The sequence below is a fragment of the Plasmodium brasilianum genome, chromosome 7 (assembly GCF_023973825.1).
Source record: "Plasmodium brasilianum strain Bolivian I chromosome 7, whole genome shotgun sequence".
Lineage (NCBI taxonomy): Eukaryota > Apicomplexa > Aconoidasida > Haemosporida > Plasmodiidae > Plasmodium > Plasmodium brasilianum.
The window spans coordinates 2,079,572-2,095,550 of NC_090120.1; the positions used below are offsets into that span (position 1 = coordinate 2,079,572).

The following is a 15,979-nucleotide window of genomic DNA, read 5'->3' on the forward strand; positions in this document are numbered from 1 at the left end:
TTATTTGCATTTCTTCTAATTATTTATGTTTAATTAAAAAAAAAAAAAAATTAGATCGATAAATTTACAAAAATTTCATTTACAAAATATTATATGAATTATAATACATTAAAAATTATATCATTCAAAATATATACTAAAGAAAGAAGAAATCATTCCATATATATTTTTAAAACATATTTATTTATACGTTACATAGTATATCATATATATTATTTAAAAAAAATATTATATATTGAGTACAGTGGAAGTGGTATAAATAATATAAAACAAAAACTTTGAGAAAATATTTTTTTCTATATTAATTATTACAATTATTATATTGTTATAATATTTTTTTTAGGAATATGGAATTTCTCCAAAATATAAATTTTTTAAACTTAGAATTATTATTAACATACGATAGAAATCTGTAATACTTCATTTCTTATGTAAAAGAAAGTGTTTTATATATTCTGTACATTCTATATATACTAAACATTTAGAAGTACTAAGAAATCGCGTATATATATATATATGTATTCCTATTTTTTTTTTAGAAGAGTGTTAATAAAAATTTAATTTCTTTAAAATATTAAACAGATAATTTATAAAATTTGAAAAATAATTTAATAAAATTAACTTATATTATTCTAATTATAGTTATTTAAGAGTAAAATTAGAATTAAAATTTTATAACGTATAATTAAATATATATTATTTTTATGTGCTGTAATATAAATTATATACATATATATTAATTCTGATGAAAAAATAATAAAAAAAAACAATTGAATATTTACATATTTTAATCCTAATTATCAACAGAGTATTACACATAGTTAATTTGCTGCTTACTTAATGTATTACTGTATAAAACATTTATATAATGGAACAAAAAATGAAGCATTTGTTTTTTATTAAAATTTATACATTTATGCTTTTAACTTGGTTATATTATTTTTACGATAATATGGTATAATTTTATTATTTAAGTACATTTATATTATTCACTATTATTTTTTATTTTATTTTTTATTAATACTGTTTTTTAGAATGAAATTATTTATTTTTTTAAATGATAATTATTTACTTCTTTATTTTTAGTATACGTCTAACAAATATATATATGGAAATTACATGCTTGGTAAACAAATAGGCACAAGAACTTATAGATTCCTGGCAAAATGTAAAGATTATTATTATTCAACTATTATAGAATTAAAAGAAGGGATGTCGAGCCATACAGTATCTGAGAAAAAAGATATATCTAATAATAGAAAAGGGATCCCGGGAAAGAAGAAACTATCAAATGGAAATTCATCAAAAAATGCAAGAGAATCAGAACAACCAATGAAAAATAAATATGGCTCATTTGAAATCAAAAATTTATCTCATATGGAAAAAAAAATATTAAAGGAGCTTGATTATCTAAATTTTCTTAAAAATAACAGGACGACTAGGGATAAAATTTACAAAAGCTTTGTACGTAAAAAATATGGATTACGACTTTGTTTACCTTTATTAATGTTACTATTATTAATAATAGGATTAATAGTAGAATTTTCACTTGGATTTACAGGTAAAAGTGGTTTATTGATCCACTTAGGTTTGGAAAAGTCTAATTTAGAGAGCTTGGTCACTAGCAGCGAATCAGAGTCCGGTTCAGCATGGATGACAGTTTTAAAATGGTTATTGGGATCAAGTTCGTCTGAGAATTCTAGTACATGTTATTTTTGCAAAAAAACTTTAACAACTCTCTCTGATACGTGTGCATTAAGGCAATTCTTTTCTATTTTAATATATTTAATACCTTTCTTTTTATTAGCTATCACATTTATATCAGCGCTTGTTTATTATTTTAAAAATGTTAAAAAATATAAAAAATTTAAATTCAGGAAAAGGAAAAATAAAGAGTAAATTATATGTATCATTTGGTAAAGTTATTAATAAGTAATATATGAAATGGTTTTTGCTATATACTTAATAAATATAACTGCAATTATATAAATTACATAAATATATATACTTATGTGTAGTTTTTTTGATAAGCAAAAGTAAAAACATTTTTATTTTTTTGGTGAATCTAAAAATTTTAATGTTTTTCAATTTGTATTATTATGTATTGTTTCATATTAACTAAATATTATATCTTCACATCTATATATTTATATTTTAATAGATTTTAGAGAAAAATATATTTATATCTGTTAAAATGAATATGTAATTGCTTTATCCATATAATTTTATTGATATGTTATAATTAATATTGTATCTAAGAATTGTAGTATTTTGTTTTTTAATTTGTTTATATTTATTATTATCGCCTTTTTAGGTTTTTAATAAAATGCATTATTTGTTTTAAATTAGAAATCGTTGCGTCTTTTTTTGTCCTTAATGAAAAGAATAGTATGTATATTGTTGCACTGGTATATATACTTATATTTGTTACTTGAAAATAAAAATAATATTTATTCTATGAATAAATTTTTATAACATGAAATATATTATATTTATAGTAAAATTTCTTATAATCAACTTAAGTTCTTCTTCATGGTTTCGGAGTAAAATATGAATATATAATAAAATAATAAACTTATTAAGTAACATCTATTTATAACTATTTACAATCTTTAAATTTCTAAATATTCACAATTAAATGAAGTGTTAAAACAATTTAAAATTTTATTGAAGTATTCGTGTCCTTAATTAAATTTTGCAAAATTACATAAATGTATAATTTATTAAATATTTATGAATTAATATGCTATATACTATTTTTATGTACTATATCAATGAACACCTGAAATAATAAATTTAATTTAATTAGTTATTAAGGAATGCGTAGAATTATCTTTTTTTTTTGTTTTTCCATAATTGCATAATTAGAATAAAATATTATATATCTATAATAGTTTTCGTTAATAATAATGAAAATAAATATATACATTTCTACACACATATAATTATTTATAAATGAATAATCATACATTCCTGTTCTTTTTATGCTTATCTGTGAATATATTAATTGACGTATTTATATTATTTTTAAAATGAATATATATACATAGTTCATATCTATAATTAATAAATAGTTAATATTTATAGCCATTATTTTTTAAACGAAATAAAAGGGGAAAAAAAGAATTTTTTTTTTTATTGACAAGTCATAAATTAAAATTTAAAGTTTATAGTAAGGATTCATTTCATTTTATAAAATTTTATAGTATCCATTAGTGTAAAGTTAATTTTTATTATTTTTATATGTAGGAGGATTATTAATTTTGAGAGGGACTATTAATTATCAATAAATGAATGAATACCTAGTTCTGTTATGATAATTAATAATTTATAATTTAATTCCATATTATATAAATTATTCAAATATATAATATAAAATTAAATAACTAAAATAGATATATTTTTATATTTTTGACAGAATTAAGCAGATTTGTTAAGGAATACAGCTTATTTTGGTATTAATATATTTTATACATTTACGACTTTTTATTCTTTTATTTTTAAGCTTTTAATTAATTTTATTTTAAAAGGGTAATTCTTTTATTCTAATTATTTTCAATTTCTTATTTAAATTATTAAAAAGAATAAGTTTAATATAAAAACCTTTTATAATTTTCTGCAGTTACTAGATGCAGAAAAAAGTAAGGAATAAAAATATTACAATACATATATTTTCTTTTTTCTCTGAATATAGAAAAATAAAAAATTTATTTTTTATTATAAACGCTGTTTGCATAAAAGTTATAAATTTATATATTAATTTGAGAAATATTTATTTATAAATCAATAAAAAATATACACATGTTTTCTCTATAAAATTTAAGAAAAAAAAATTAATATATCAATGACTGCACCAATTTTTTTTATATAATATTTTATCAATTATGTTCTCTTATTTCCTAGCTATATTAATTATTATGTTGTAAATATTTTTACTTAATATTATATATTTCTGAAATTTTTTTAGAATTATCATAATAAGTAAAAACACTCTTTTTACTAAATTTCCTTTTACATGTTCTTTTTCTTTCTTTTTTTTTTTGGAAATGTACTGGTAAAAAAAATTTATCATTCATCTTTTGGAAAATTAAAATACATAGATATTTTGGTTATCTATTAATAAAATTAGTTCTAAAGAAATTTATTTAAAATAACGCTTCACTTTTTATAAAATTATTTTATTGAAACATTTACTGCAATAATTTTTGAAAAATATTTGTTTTTATATCTTTATTTGTATTTTATTTATGATATTAAATACTTTTTGATAAAACAAGAAATGCAATAGTTGTACATTTTTATCTCAACGTTATGAATATACAGTAAAATATTTATATGATTGAAGATATTATATTATTAAATAGTTACAGAATAGACTGAAAAATGAAATCATTTATTTTATCTAAAACTCTTATGCTTATTGTCTTTTTTTGGATATATACTTATTTCAAGGGTGTGTTGTGATGATAACTTACCATAACATTTACTTTGTATATTTTTTTTTCGCTTCACGTTAATTATATATATATAATAAGAATAACAATTTCTCAATAAGTAAATAAATATATCACATGATAAATAGTTAAAACATATTCTTTTCTTTGTAGTTTTAAATTGATGAATCTATAGGTAATAAAAACATTACACTTAGTACATTAGAATAAGGAACTCATGGATTATTAACATAAACTGAAAAGGAAAAAAAAATATTACATTAAAATATATATTATCTAAAAATGACAATGATTATTCAGAAAGTGACGAAAATAATAAAAAATCGGTATATGATGAAAAAGTTAAATATATGTATAAACTTAATTTAAGAGCTGTAACCAATCAAGTATTTCAGAAATATACATCTCTTATATGTAATACTTTTTTCACTGTTGACATCTTCTTTGAACAGATTATATATAGAGTTTTGATTTCTACATATGGATACTAGAAATGTAAAGATTTTATAAAGAAATGAAATTTAACATATTCAGTATATATTAATTTGGCATTAATATATGCTATACCATTAATATTATTTAATATTCCGCATAGATTAATTACTTTAGTAAATAATTATGAACTAAATATAACTGGTGATAATTTAAATTATCCTTCTATTACTTTATATGTTGTTATTTATCAATATGGATGTATTTATATATTATTTCTTCCTTTTTTAATTTTTTACAAAGTTTATTAGTATACTGTTAAAATAATTCAAATATAATAAAGAGGAAAAAATTGAAATAAATTATAATTATAATTGTAAATATTGCACTTCTTTCAGAACAAATATTTTTCTTTATATAATAAAGATATGCTTTATTATTAATGGGATTATGTTCCTATAAAAGAAATACTTTGTTTTATAGTTATAAATTTTTTTATGAAACCTTGAAAATATAGATATAAGTACTTATACGCAACGGTATATTAATATATGTTTAATATATATATAATATATATTTTTTTATTTTTTGCTTACTATTATAATTGATTGTTCTAAAATAATTTTTTACCATGATTTGACATTTATATGTATATATATGTTGCTTTATAAAAATATGATACTGGTATTACTCAATATTCAGTGAAAATGTGAGATTAATATTAAAATATTAAGTATGTTTATATTTCATATAAATACGTATTATAATAAATAAGTACTAATTAGATTTAATATATAATATTACTATTATTAATGACTTAGATAATGAGACAAATTGTATTTTTAACTGTCATGCTTATTAGTTGTTTTATATTTACTTTGTCATTGTCATTATTTTGTATAATTTTTTTAAAACATTATACTATTTATTAGTTTTAATTTATGTATAAATCATGTCACTCTTTATGTTATAAAAATAAATAGATGTATTTTCTTTTATTCACATGTAATTTTTTTTAAAAGGTAAATTTAAGAATAAATCTTTGAAAAAAATTACCATATCAAATATATATATAAAAATCTATTTTATCTGAATATATGTTTAAAAAAATATTAGATTTTTTGCATAACTTATAAGTTATCAATATAAATATATTTTACTTTTCTCTTATGAATAAATTGTTGATAGAACTTTACCAATTTTAGAATTCATGAATGTTTATAAATAAATGGAGGACATAAAACACACATATCGTTATTTTTTTGACTTATGAAGTTTTTACGTATAAATATGTCTTTTAATCTTTAATTAGTTCCATATATTAAAAAAGATTCATAATAAATGATTGTAAGCTTTTTTGTTCTTGCCATCATTAGGAGAATATTCTTTTTGAAAGAATATTAATCTGACATTAGACTGTATCAGAGAACTGTTACTAATTTTGTTCTGTCTTAAACAATAAGTACTTCATAAAAGTGAATAATGTAATTAGGGTAAAATTATATTAAGGAATAAAAGATACGTGTATAAATTTTAAGTTAAATAATTTTTTATCTTAATATCAATATATATGGGAATTTATACATTTGTGGTACTATGCATTTTTGTTCTATATATATGTTTACTGCAGAAAATATGCTTTCATAAATATGTGCAAAAATATAAAGATTTTACTTGACGATTGGAAATTTTATTGGATATATTTAATCCCTATTTTAATAATATAATGTTAAGTAAAAGAAAATCCATTCTATACCTAAACATTAGTTAATATTAATCTAATTACGCTTTTATTAATGCTATAATCTCCAATATATTTTAACTAAAATATTATGCTATATTTTTAGGGAAAGGCTTAATTATATAAAGGTAATATATATGCCCTTTAGTGAAATTTATATAAGAGCTTTTTATATAATATAACTTTAATTTTTTTTTAAAATACAATTATATAAATTCAAAGTAAGAATAAAAATGAACTGTAATATTTTTTTGTTGTTATCCGATACTCACATTTAACAATATATTTCTTAAAATGTAAAATAGCTTATGTATTTCCGTTTTTTTGTGCGAAGGCTTAGTTGTATCTAGAAAATTGGGGATAAAATTTGGATAAATATAAATAAAAAAGTTCACTCTGCTTAAAAATATGTTAATGTTCCTTGATACTTTTTTTTTTTTTGTTAGAATTATATGTTATAAAATTTTACATGACTATTTTGTTTTATGTAAGCAGTATGCATATGCTTATAGAAAAGATTTATTTTAGGATTCAGAATACATGCAAAATATTTTTATATATTTTAGAATAATTTTAATTTTTAGTAATAATTTGTGTAGGATATTAATTATAGTGTAACGTAAGATATATATAATATAAATTAAAATATACATACTATTATGATAATGGTAGTGAAGTTATTTTATATTTATTTTAACTTTATAATTATTATTTAAATATATATCGTGAAATATATTGATAACAAAATCATATGAATTATTATTCATGATAAAGTTAAACAAACATACTAATTAATAATGATTATCATAATATTAACACATTTTATACGCCTATTAAACAGTTTATCTGTTTTCTAAATATATAAGTTTTATAAGAAAAAAAGTAATTTTTAAGTTTGAAAACATATCATTTACGAAAAATAAAGTAAATTTAACTGTAGGAAAAATAATAATTCTAAAAGATTATTAAACAAAAATAAAAAATAAGTTATTATTTTACTTTTAAACATATATATATTCATAAATTAGGTGATGTATAATAAATTTGATTTTTGAAATATAATATAGATCACAAAAGATGTCATATGTTGTAATTAGTAAAACATGGGAATTTTAATAATATATATATTTTTTTAATTTTTTACCACTCTTTTTTCATTTTGTCAGTAAATGATATTTTTTTATCTATTATAACTATATTTTTAGGAAAATAATATTTATTAAATTAAAATAAATAGTAGGAAAATTTAAAAATAGTAATTATTCTAGAAATATTTAGAACAACGGTATATATCTATATTTTACACATTGTATATTGTAAATAAATTCAATATTTCCTAATAATTAAAAAAAAAAATTTTAATTACTCTAATATTTAATTAAATTATAGTTGTAGATATATATGAATAAAATGAAATTGTGTAATTTTACCCAAAACTAATTTTCTTTAAATAATATTATAAAATTTTGTAGAGTCCATTTTTAGGTATTTTTTTTTTTTTTTTTTTTTAATTATATATTAGAATGTGCTATAAGTGTTAATTTTTTTAGAAAAAATATTAAAAAAAATAAAAAAGTTATTTTTTTATTGCTGGTAATATATAGCTTAGTGTTAATTTTTTTTATATTGTATATATTACAATATTAGAGACTATAAAATGGAAAAAAGTATTAAGGTTATCATTTTTGCAAAACTTTTTATGCTTATCCTTTCAAATTCTATATATAATTTTTACAATAAAATGATATGATAAAACTTATCGAGGGTATGTGTGTTATTCATAATTTTATGGATTATTTTAATTAATTTATTTTTTTATAATGGAACTATTTATCTGTTTATATAAGAAATTTTTACATTTTTTTTTTTTAGGGAAATTTTAACAAATTCTGGATAATTATTTTTTTGATAAAAAATTAGATTTACAAATTTATTGATTATTAGGCATTTATATAAAGGATATTTATCCATATGTTGGAGATTTAGAATTAATGATACCATATAATAAAAAAAAAAAGAAAAAACCATTATTTACAATTGACAATGAAGAATGTGTTAAAGAAAAAAACGAAAAACTATATAGAAGTTCATTAATTAAGGAAAAATTGATTAGGCAACATATGAAAAATAAATGTACAATGTTTCATAAATCATAAGAACATTATGAAAAAAGAGTAATGAATGGACTTAGTGATAAAGCTTTTTTTAAAAAAACGTTGTTAATTAAAGATAAAAATTATAAAAAATTAAAGAGTAAAAAATATGGATTACGAATTTTTTTACTTTTACTATTGTTCGTGCTGGCATTAGTAATACCTACATTAGATTCGATAATAAAGAGTACTGTATCGTTTGATGGTATGTTAGATGAATTATGGAAGTTAACAAATATTTCATCAACTACTACACTGGAAGGGACACCTCCTACATAAGGATCGTCTGTTCAAGGTTTACCTTTTTCATTAAGTAATCTATCTACAGCAATAAAAGTATCTAGTATTCTAATGTATTTTGTTCCTATATTTATAATGGGTATTCTATTTATACAAAGAATTTTGTATTAGTATAAAAATATCATAAAGCGTAAAAAAATTAAGTTTTTTGAATCGTTCAATGAATGGTAAGGAATATAATTATTTTCGTAACGAAGCCTTTAATGTTATATACGACCTGTAATATCTTTAATGAAATATATAATATGAAAATAATTGCTTAGATTACATATATGAACATATATATATGTATTCATATTTGTACGTAAATGTAAAATAAATATGTTACTACTGTTTTTGTTAATTTGAACATTTAAAAGTTTTCTAATTTGTAATTTTATGTATTCCTTGAAATGTATTAATTATTATGGCTAAATATATATATTTATATATTCATTTAAATTTCAATGAAAAAAATATTTTTGTACATTAAAATTGATAAGTAACAGAATAATTAATATTATTTTATTGAATTCATTTGTTGATTTATAATTTAACTATAAATATTGCCGCTTTACATTTTTTATTATTTTATAGTATGAAATTATTATTTTTTAAGGTAATTAAGAAAACGAATAACTACTTTAAAATTAACAGTTAACGTGCCATTTTTAGTAAATAATGAAAGGATGTTACTATATTTATTGTATTGATGTATATTTTTTTTTTCTTAATTTATTCTGTAGAAAAATAATATTTTTTTAAAAGAAAAATAAAATAAAATAAAATAAAAAGAAATTTTATTTAAGGTTTTTACAGTAATTTTTTGCGAATATAATAATTTTGTATATGTTATTAACTCGATTAAATCATATATATAGCAGAAATAAATGAATAGTTAATTTTCGCTGCTATAAATATTATTAAGTAAAAGGACGTCTATATATTTGTATGCATTGTTTAATGTGTATCTGTAAATTTATATTTTCTGACAGATCAAGTTTGCAAAAGATGTAACAAAAACTAATATATTAGCTCTAAAATTGTCCGTACAAAAATTAATAATATATTTGGGTAAATCATGTTGTTGCATTTGAATAATTCTAATTTACATATAATAACCTGTATATTAATTTCATATGTAAATTTATATTATTTGAATTTTTTTAAATTATAATAAATATACGAAATATTCATATGTAAAATTTACTATGCTCTTTTTTTTATTTTTCTAATATATTAATATTTCTTCAAATATATATATGTACATAAAAAATAAAAGCATGAAGTGATTAATTTAAAAATTTTCAATTTAGAAGTAATGGTACAAATTAAATGTAATAAGAATTAAATTTTTTAAAAATATAACCCAAAAATAAAAAATGGTCTTTGTTTACTTTAAAAATATATATTTTTTGTTCATATATTGAATAGTATGTTAAAAGTTGAAATTTCAATATATATTATAAATCATAACATAAAGTAACTGTTAAAGTGACAACTAAAAAAATGTGTTATAATTCACAAAACAAAAAAATTGTATAAGTTATTGACTATGTTTTTAATTATAATAATTATTGTTTAGTTATAATAATTAATATTTTGTAAAATAAATAATAACTTTTTTCAAAGTTAAATATCTTAGAAATTAGAATTATAATAGGAAAACATCGTTAAATTTAGAAATTAGTATCGTAATATATAAAATATTGAAATATGTCTATACTATATATATCTTATGCTGTAAATTAAATGAGTATTTAGAAATAGTAGTATATCATATATTTTGTTTTTTGCTTTAAAAAATTTATATAATAAAAGCTTGTAATTGCTGGACTATTTTAAATAATTAACTTGTACATTTTGAATAATTATAAATGAATGAAAACTATAGTTCTTTATTAAAACCCATTTTTTTATTCTTAATGTAAATATTAAAAATTTATTATATATTTTTAAAGGTATTGTAATTTGGTCCGAACTGGAAAATACATATTAGCGGTATATATATTATTACCTTTCTATAAACAAATAATAAACAAAAATTGAAAAAATAGATGTGATACGATTAGTCATTGAACATATAAAACGTTATTAAGAATATAATACTTTATAAATATAATACAATTGTAGAAACCTGTATGATGGAACAAAATAATATGTTGTTCTTATTTATTAAAATTTCAACGTTTATACTTTTAACTTGGGTATGTCACTTTTACAGTGATATGATATGATAATATTTTTTTAATAACATTTGTATAATTTATAGAATAATTTTTTATTTTTATTGATGGATTTTTTTAGGACGAAAATAATTTTTCATTCAAATAAGAAATATTTATATTTTTCTTTTTTTTTTAGAGATCTTTAAATAAACATTTGGACTAAAAATACTGTTTACTTAAAAAATTAAATAGTGGAAATAATCGATTATTAGCGAAATATAAACATGATAACGATTCATATATTGCAAATTTTAAAGAAGAAATACCAAGTAAAGACGTGAAAGAAAAAAAACATATATCTTATAATAGAAAACGAATGAATGAAAAACAAGAACAATCATGTAGAACTTCATCACATATCAAGAAGTACGATAAAAATGTTGAGAAAAATAAATGTGCTATAACTAAAACGAAAAAATATTTCGATTTTGAAAAAAAAATATTTCAAGAACTTGAGTATAAGATTACCTTAAAAGCATCAAGACGTATGAAGATAAGGAATATAAAAGATTAGCACGTAAAAAGTGCACAACACGAATTGCTTTATTTGTATTATTAATTTTGGTATCGATGATACCTGTATTAGATCTTTCATTAGAAAAAATAGCAGATGGTGGATTTTTGCATTTTTTAGGCTAGTTATACTCAAATGAACCTCCAGGAAGTAAAGCTCTTATTAGGATAATGGGGATTTTTGGTGAACTGTTCAATTCTAGTGATGGCGGGAGCTTAAGAGTAATATCCAAATCACATATTTTATTTTATTGCATACCTTTCCTTATATATGTTGTCGTATTTATATTAGGTACGGTTTATTACTATAAAAAAGTCATAAAATATGAAAATATTATGTTCAGGAAAAGATTAAATAAGAATTAAAATGGGTTTTTCCGTAAAGATGAATATAAAATATATAGTCATATCTTTAGTGTTATACTTAACAACCATAGCAAATAATATATATTTTTTATATATACGCATGAATATATCTGTATTTTTATGGGAAACCAGTAAAAAAGTATGTTCATAGCTCTTTTGTTAATTTGAATCTTTTACTGTTTGAATAATGTTCAATTTGTATTTTGAGGAATGATATCAGCATAGCTAAATATTTTGTTTCCATATATACATCTTCGTTTCAAAGAAGATTTCGTGAAAAAAAAGTATATGTACATTAAAAATAATATATAATGGAATAATTCATTTATTTTTATTGGAGTGTGTTAGTTTTTATATGAATTAAGATTTTATGATTTCTGATTTTTATCTGGATATAGTCTGAAATGATAACTTGTTTAGGTGACTAGGAAAATGTATTATTATTATTATATTAAAAAATGTATATTTTTTTTCTTTTAGTTATTGTATATTTATAATTTTCAAAATATCGTTAAGTATGTAAGTTTTTTTCTGCAGAAAAAGAATATTATTATTTATTTTATAATATATTCTGTGTGCAAACTATTTCATGCAAGGTAATGTTTGTAAAAAAATTTTTAACAGACTTAATTTTTTATATAGGATAAATGTTTAATTACAAATACATAATGAAATAATGTACTTTTTAATTATTGATTCTGTATAACTGTTTGCAAACTTGGGAGTTCTAAGTCATTATAATTAAGTAAAGTTTTTAAAACAAATGTTATAATATTTTTGTACTCAATTACAGTGATTATTAAATGTTTCAGAAATTACCTGAATACATATTATACATAAAATTGATATTAGAGTAATCTATATATTTTATTTATTTTTTATGTCATTAAAAAATTATATTATTGAACATAGAAGAAGAAAATATTGATGCATAATTTGTTAGATTACTTTCTAAATTTCATGTATTTAAGATTAAATAATGGAAAATTTATATATAATTTCTTAATATTATCTGTGTTATTATTTTTGTATTTTACTAATATTTATATTAAACATAATGAAATAACTTCATCTTATATATAAAATTAGGGGTATATTATATTATAGGGTATTTTAGGTTATTTAAGCAAATTAATTTCAAAATAATAAAATATATTTTTTCACTTATAATTTATATTTTTAATATATTATATTTTTTATTTATATTCAAAATAGCGGGAAAAAGCAAGAATATACATAACGAATGTACATACATTATGACTGATATATATAAGTTTGTTTTAAGGATCAATGCCAAAAATTAAGATGAATAAATGTTAAGCATTAGTAGGAAAATAGTTATATATTACGAAAAAACTATATATAATTATATGAATTTTAAATTAAATATATAAAAATTATATGAAGTACAATTATAGAATTACAAAAAAATATATACATTAACATTCAAGTTATAATAAATTGCTTATTAGAATATAATATAATTCTCATATTTTATAATAGAAGTACAAATTTAATAAAAATAAAACAAAATATTCACCTTATGAACTGTAAGTTCGTAATCCTAGAATGTATATATGAATATGAAAAATAATTTTAATAATAAATATTTTTAAATAGATACTACTTTATATATAAAGAAAATTTTATATCAAATTAAAAGTATATAAATTAATGAATAGCTTCATATATTATATACATTTTTACTAAATTATTAACAAAATTTTTAATGGTATATTTCAATATTATCAATTTAAACATAATTATAAATTAAATAGTATTTTTTTTTTTTAAATTACATATAATTAAATATATGCACGAATATTTTGAATTCTTAAAAAAAATATATATGTATTATATATATTTGATGATAATTGAACAGAATATCTCTGTCATATTTTAATGACGCATCGTGATGTATATACATAGTTAAATTAGAATTTAAATATACATTAATTATATATTTATCTCCTTTTTATTTTTACTTAAACAAAATTATCATATTAATAATATAGGATGTAACTAATAGTAGAAATATTTGCATTGTCATAATATATACATGAAAATAACTATACACATTTTTGAAATATTTTTAATTTCAATATAAAACATATGAAATTTAAAAAGTATATATTTTTAAAATATATTTTATTTTTTTCAATTTAATTGTAAAAATTCAATATTTTATTTTTGAAGATAAATTAACATCGTTTATAACAAATTTATTAAGTTAAAAAAAAAGAAAAAAAAAGTATCTGAGAAAAATTTTAAAAACACATGCTTGTAAAATATAATTTGTAAATATTACATTTTATAAATTAGCTTAATCCTAACTAAAATGCATAGTCACTATAATTTTATTATTTATAGCATTTTTAGGTATCCATTAAATATATGCAATTAACTAAAGATATGAATAATATTATATTATATATATAACAGTACTTTATATAAGACAATATTGTGCATCTTGTTAATTATATTTTTTATGAAAATATTTTATAAATACAATATAAGTGAGAAATCATTGTGAACACAAATAAATTATTTGAATGTAATACTTAATATATTAATTAACGATATTTAGTAATATTTCAAATTTTCTTATTCCTAAAAAAGAAAGAAATTCCCCTTTTATACTTATTATACTTTTTCATATATTATATTTAGAGAAATATAACAGAAAATACTGTAATATTCATAATTTTTTAAATTTTAAGTGAAAAATATAGTTTTCAACATTTACAAATTTTCTTAAGTGCATATAATATTACTATATTTACCGAAATGTATTTTATTTTTTAATTACTATTAAAATTGATAATAGTTTTAAGGTGAAGTAAATTTTTTTTATTTCATTTTGGTTTTTATGGAATAGAATGAATTTTATTCATTCCCTTCATTTTGAGAACATTAAAGTTATTACCATCCTAAAATTATATAATTAATTCTAGACAAATTTTTTTATTTTTTTCTTTTGAAACTATTTTTTGAACAAATTTTCGATGTAGGCTTAATTTCTATGTTTATTAGTAAATGTTGTTTGTATATGTAATAATGTAAAAAAATTTAAATGACACAATTATAGGTTAATATCTTATACAGTTATAAAACGCATAAAATAGAGAAGTGGATAACTCCGAAAGAATCGTTTTTTTGAAACATAATAATATATGAAAAAAATTATAGAACAATTTAATCATTTTTTATAGTATTTTTTCCTATTATAAGTACTGTTAATATAATATATGTAATCACATAGATGTATCATATTCATTAATAATAAGTGATAAATTTAGGCATTTAGATTAACTATTAGTATATTGTTTTTGTTATGTATGAATTATGAAATTAAAAAAATATTTGTTTTGTTATCATTATTATTATAAATGCATGATATCTAAGAAAAGAACTTAAAATAAGTTTATTAGAAAAAATAAAAGTTTATTGCAGGATATACTCTATTTAAATTTTTATATAACATTTATTTTTTAAGATATATATTGTAAATTGTTAATATAAAAAAATTATTAAAATATTAGCTTTTCTAACTTTTTAAAATAAAAATAGTTTTGGCTATGTTCAATATTAAAATGATGTATTATCGAAATATTTATATCCATTTACTATGTTTTTAATAATTTATAAAAATATTATATAATAATAAAAAGGTTATATTTTAATTTCTTATATATTATAGCAAATAAAGTAAAAATCGATATAGGATTTTTACATAAAATATAAGGAACTATAGGTGAAAATATTATAATTTCTTACCGCTATTTTAATAGAATTCTGTATAATTTTTTAAAA

General features: G+C 18.2%; 1 protein-coding gene across 1 annotated transcript; it reads left to right on the forward strand.

Annotated features, from left to right (window-relative positions):
• Nucleotides 1-868: 868 nt before the first annotated feature.
• Nucleotides 869-1,899, forward strand: MKS88_002163 (fam-l protein; the record flags this gene model as incomplete). Its single annotated transcript, XM_067215151.1, has 2 exons — nucleotides 869-955; nucleotides 1,087-1,899. 2 exons carry the CDS (start codon nucleotides 869-871, stop codon nucleotides 1,897-1,899), a joined length of 900 nt encoding a protein of 299 aa, XP_067074457.1.
• Between the last annotated feature and the right edge of the window lie 14,080 nt (nucleotides 1,900-15,979).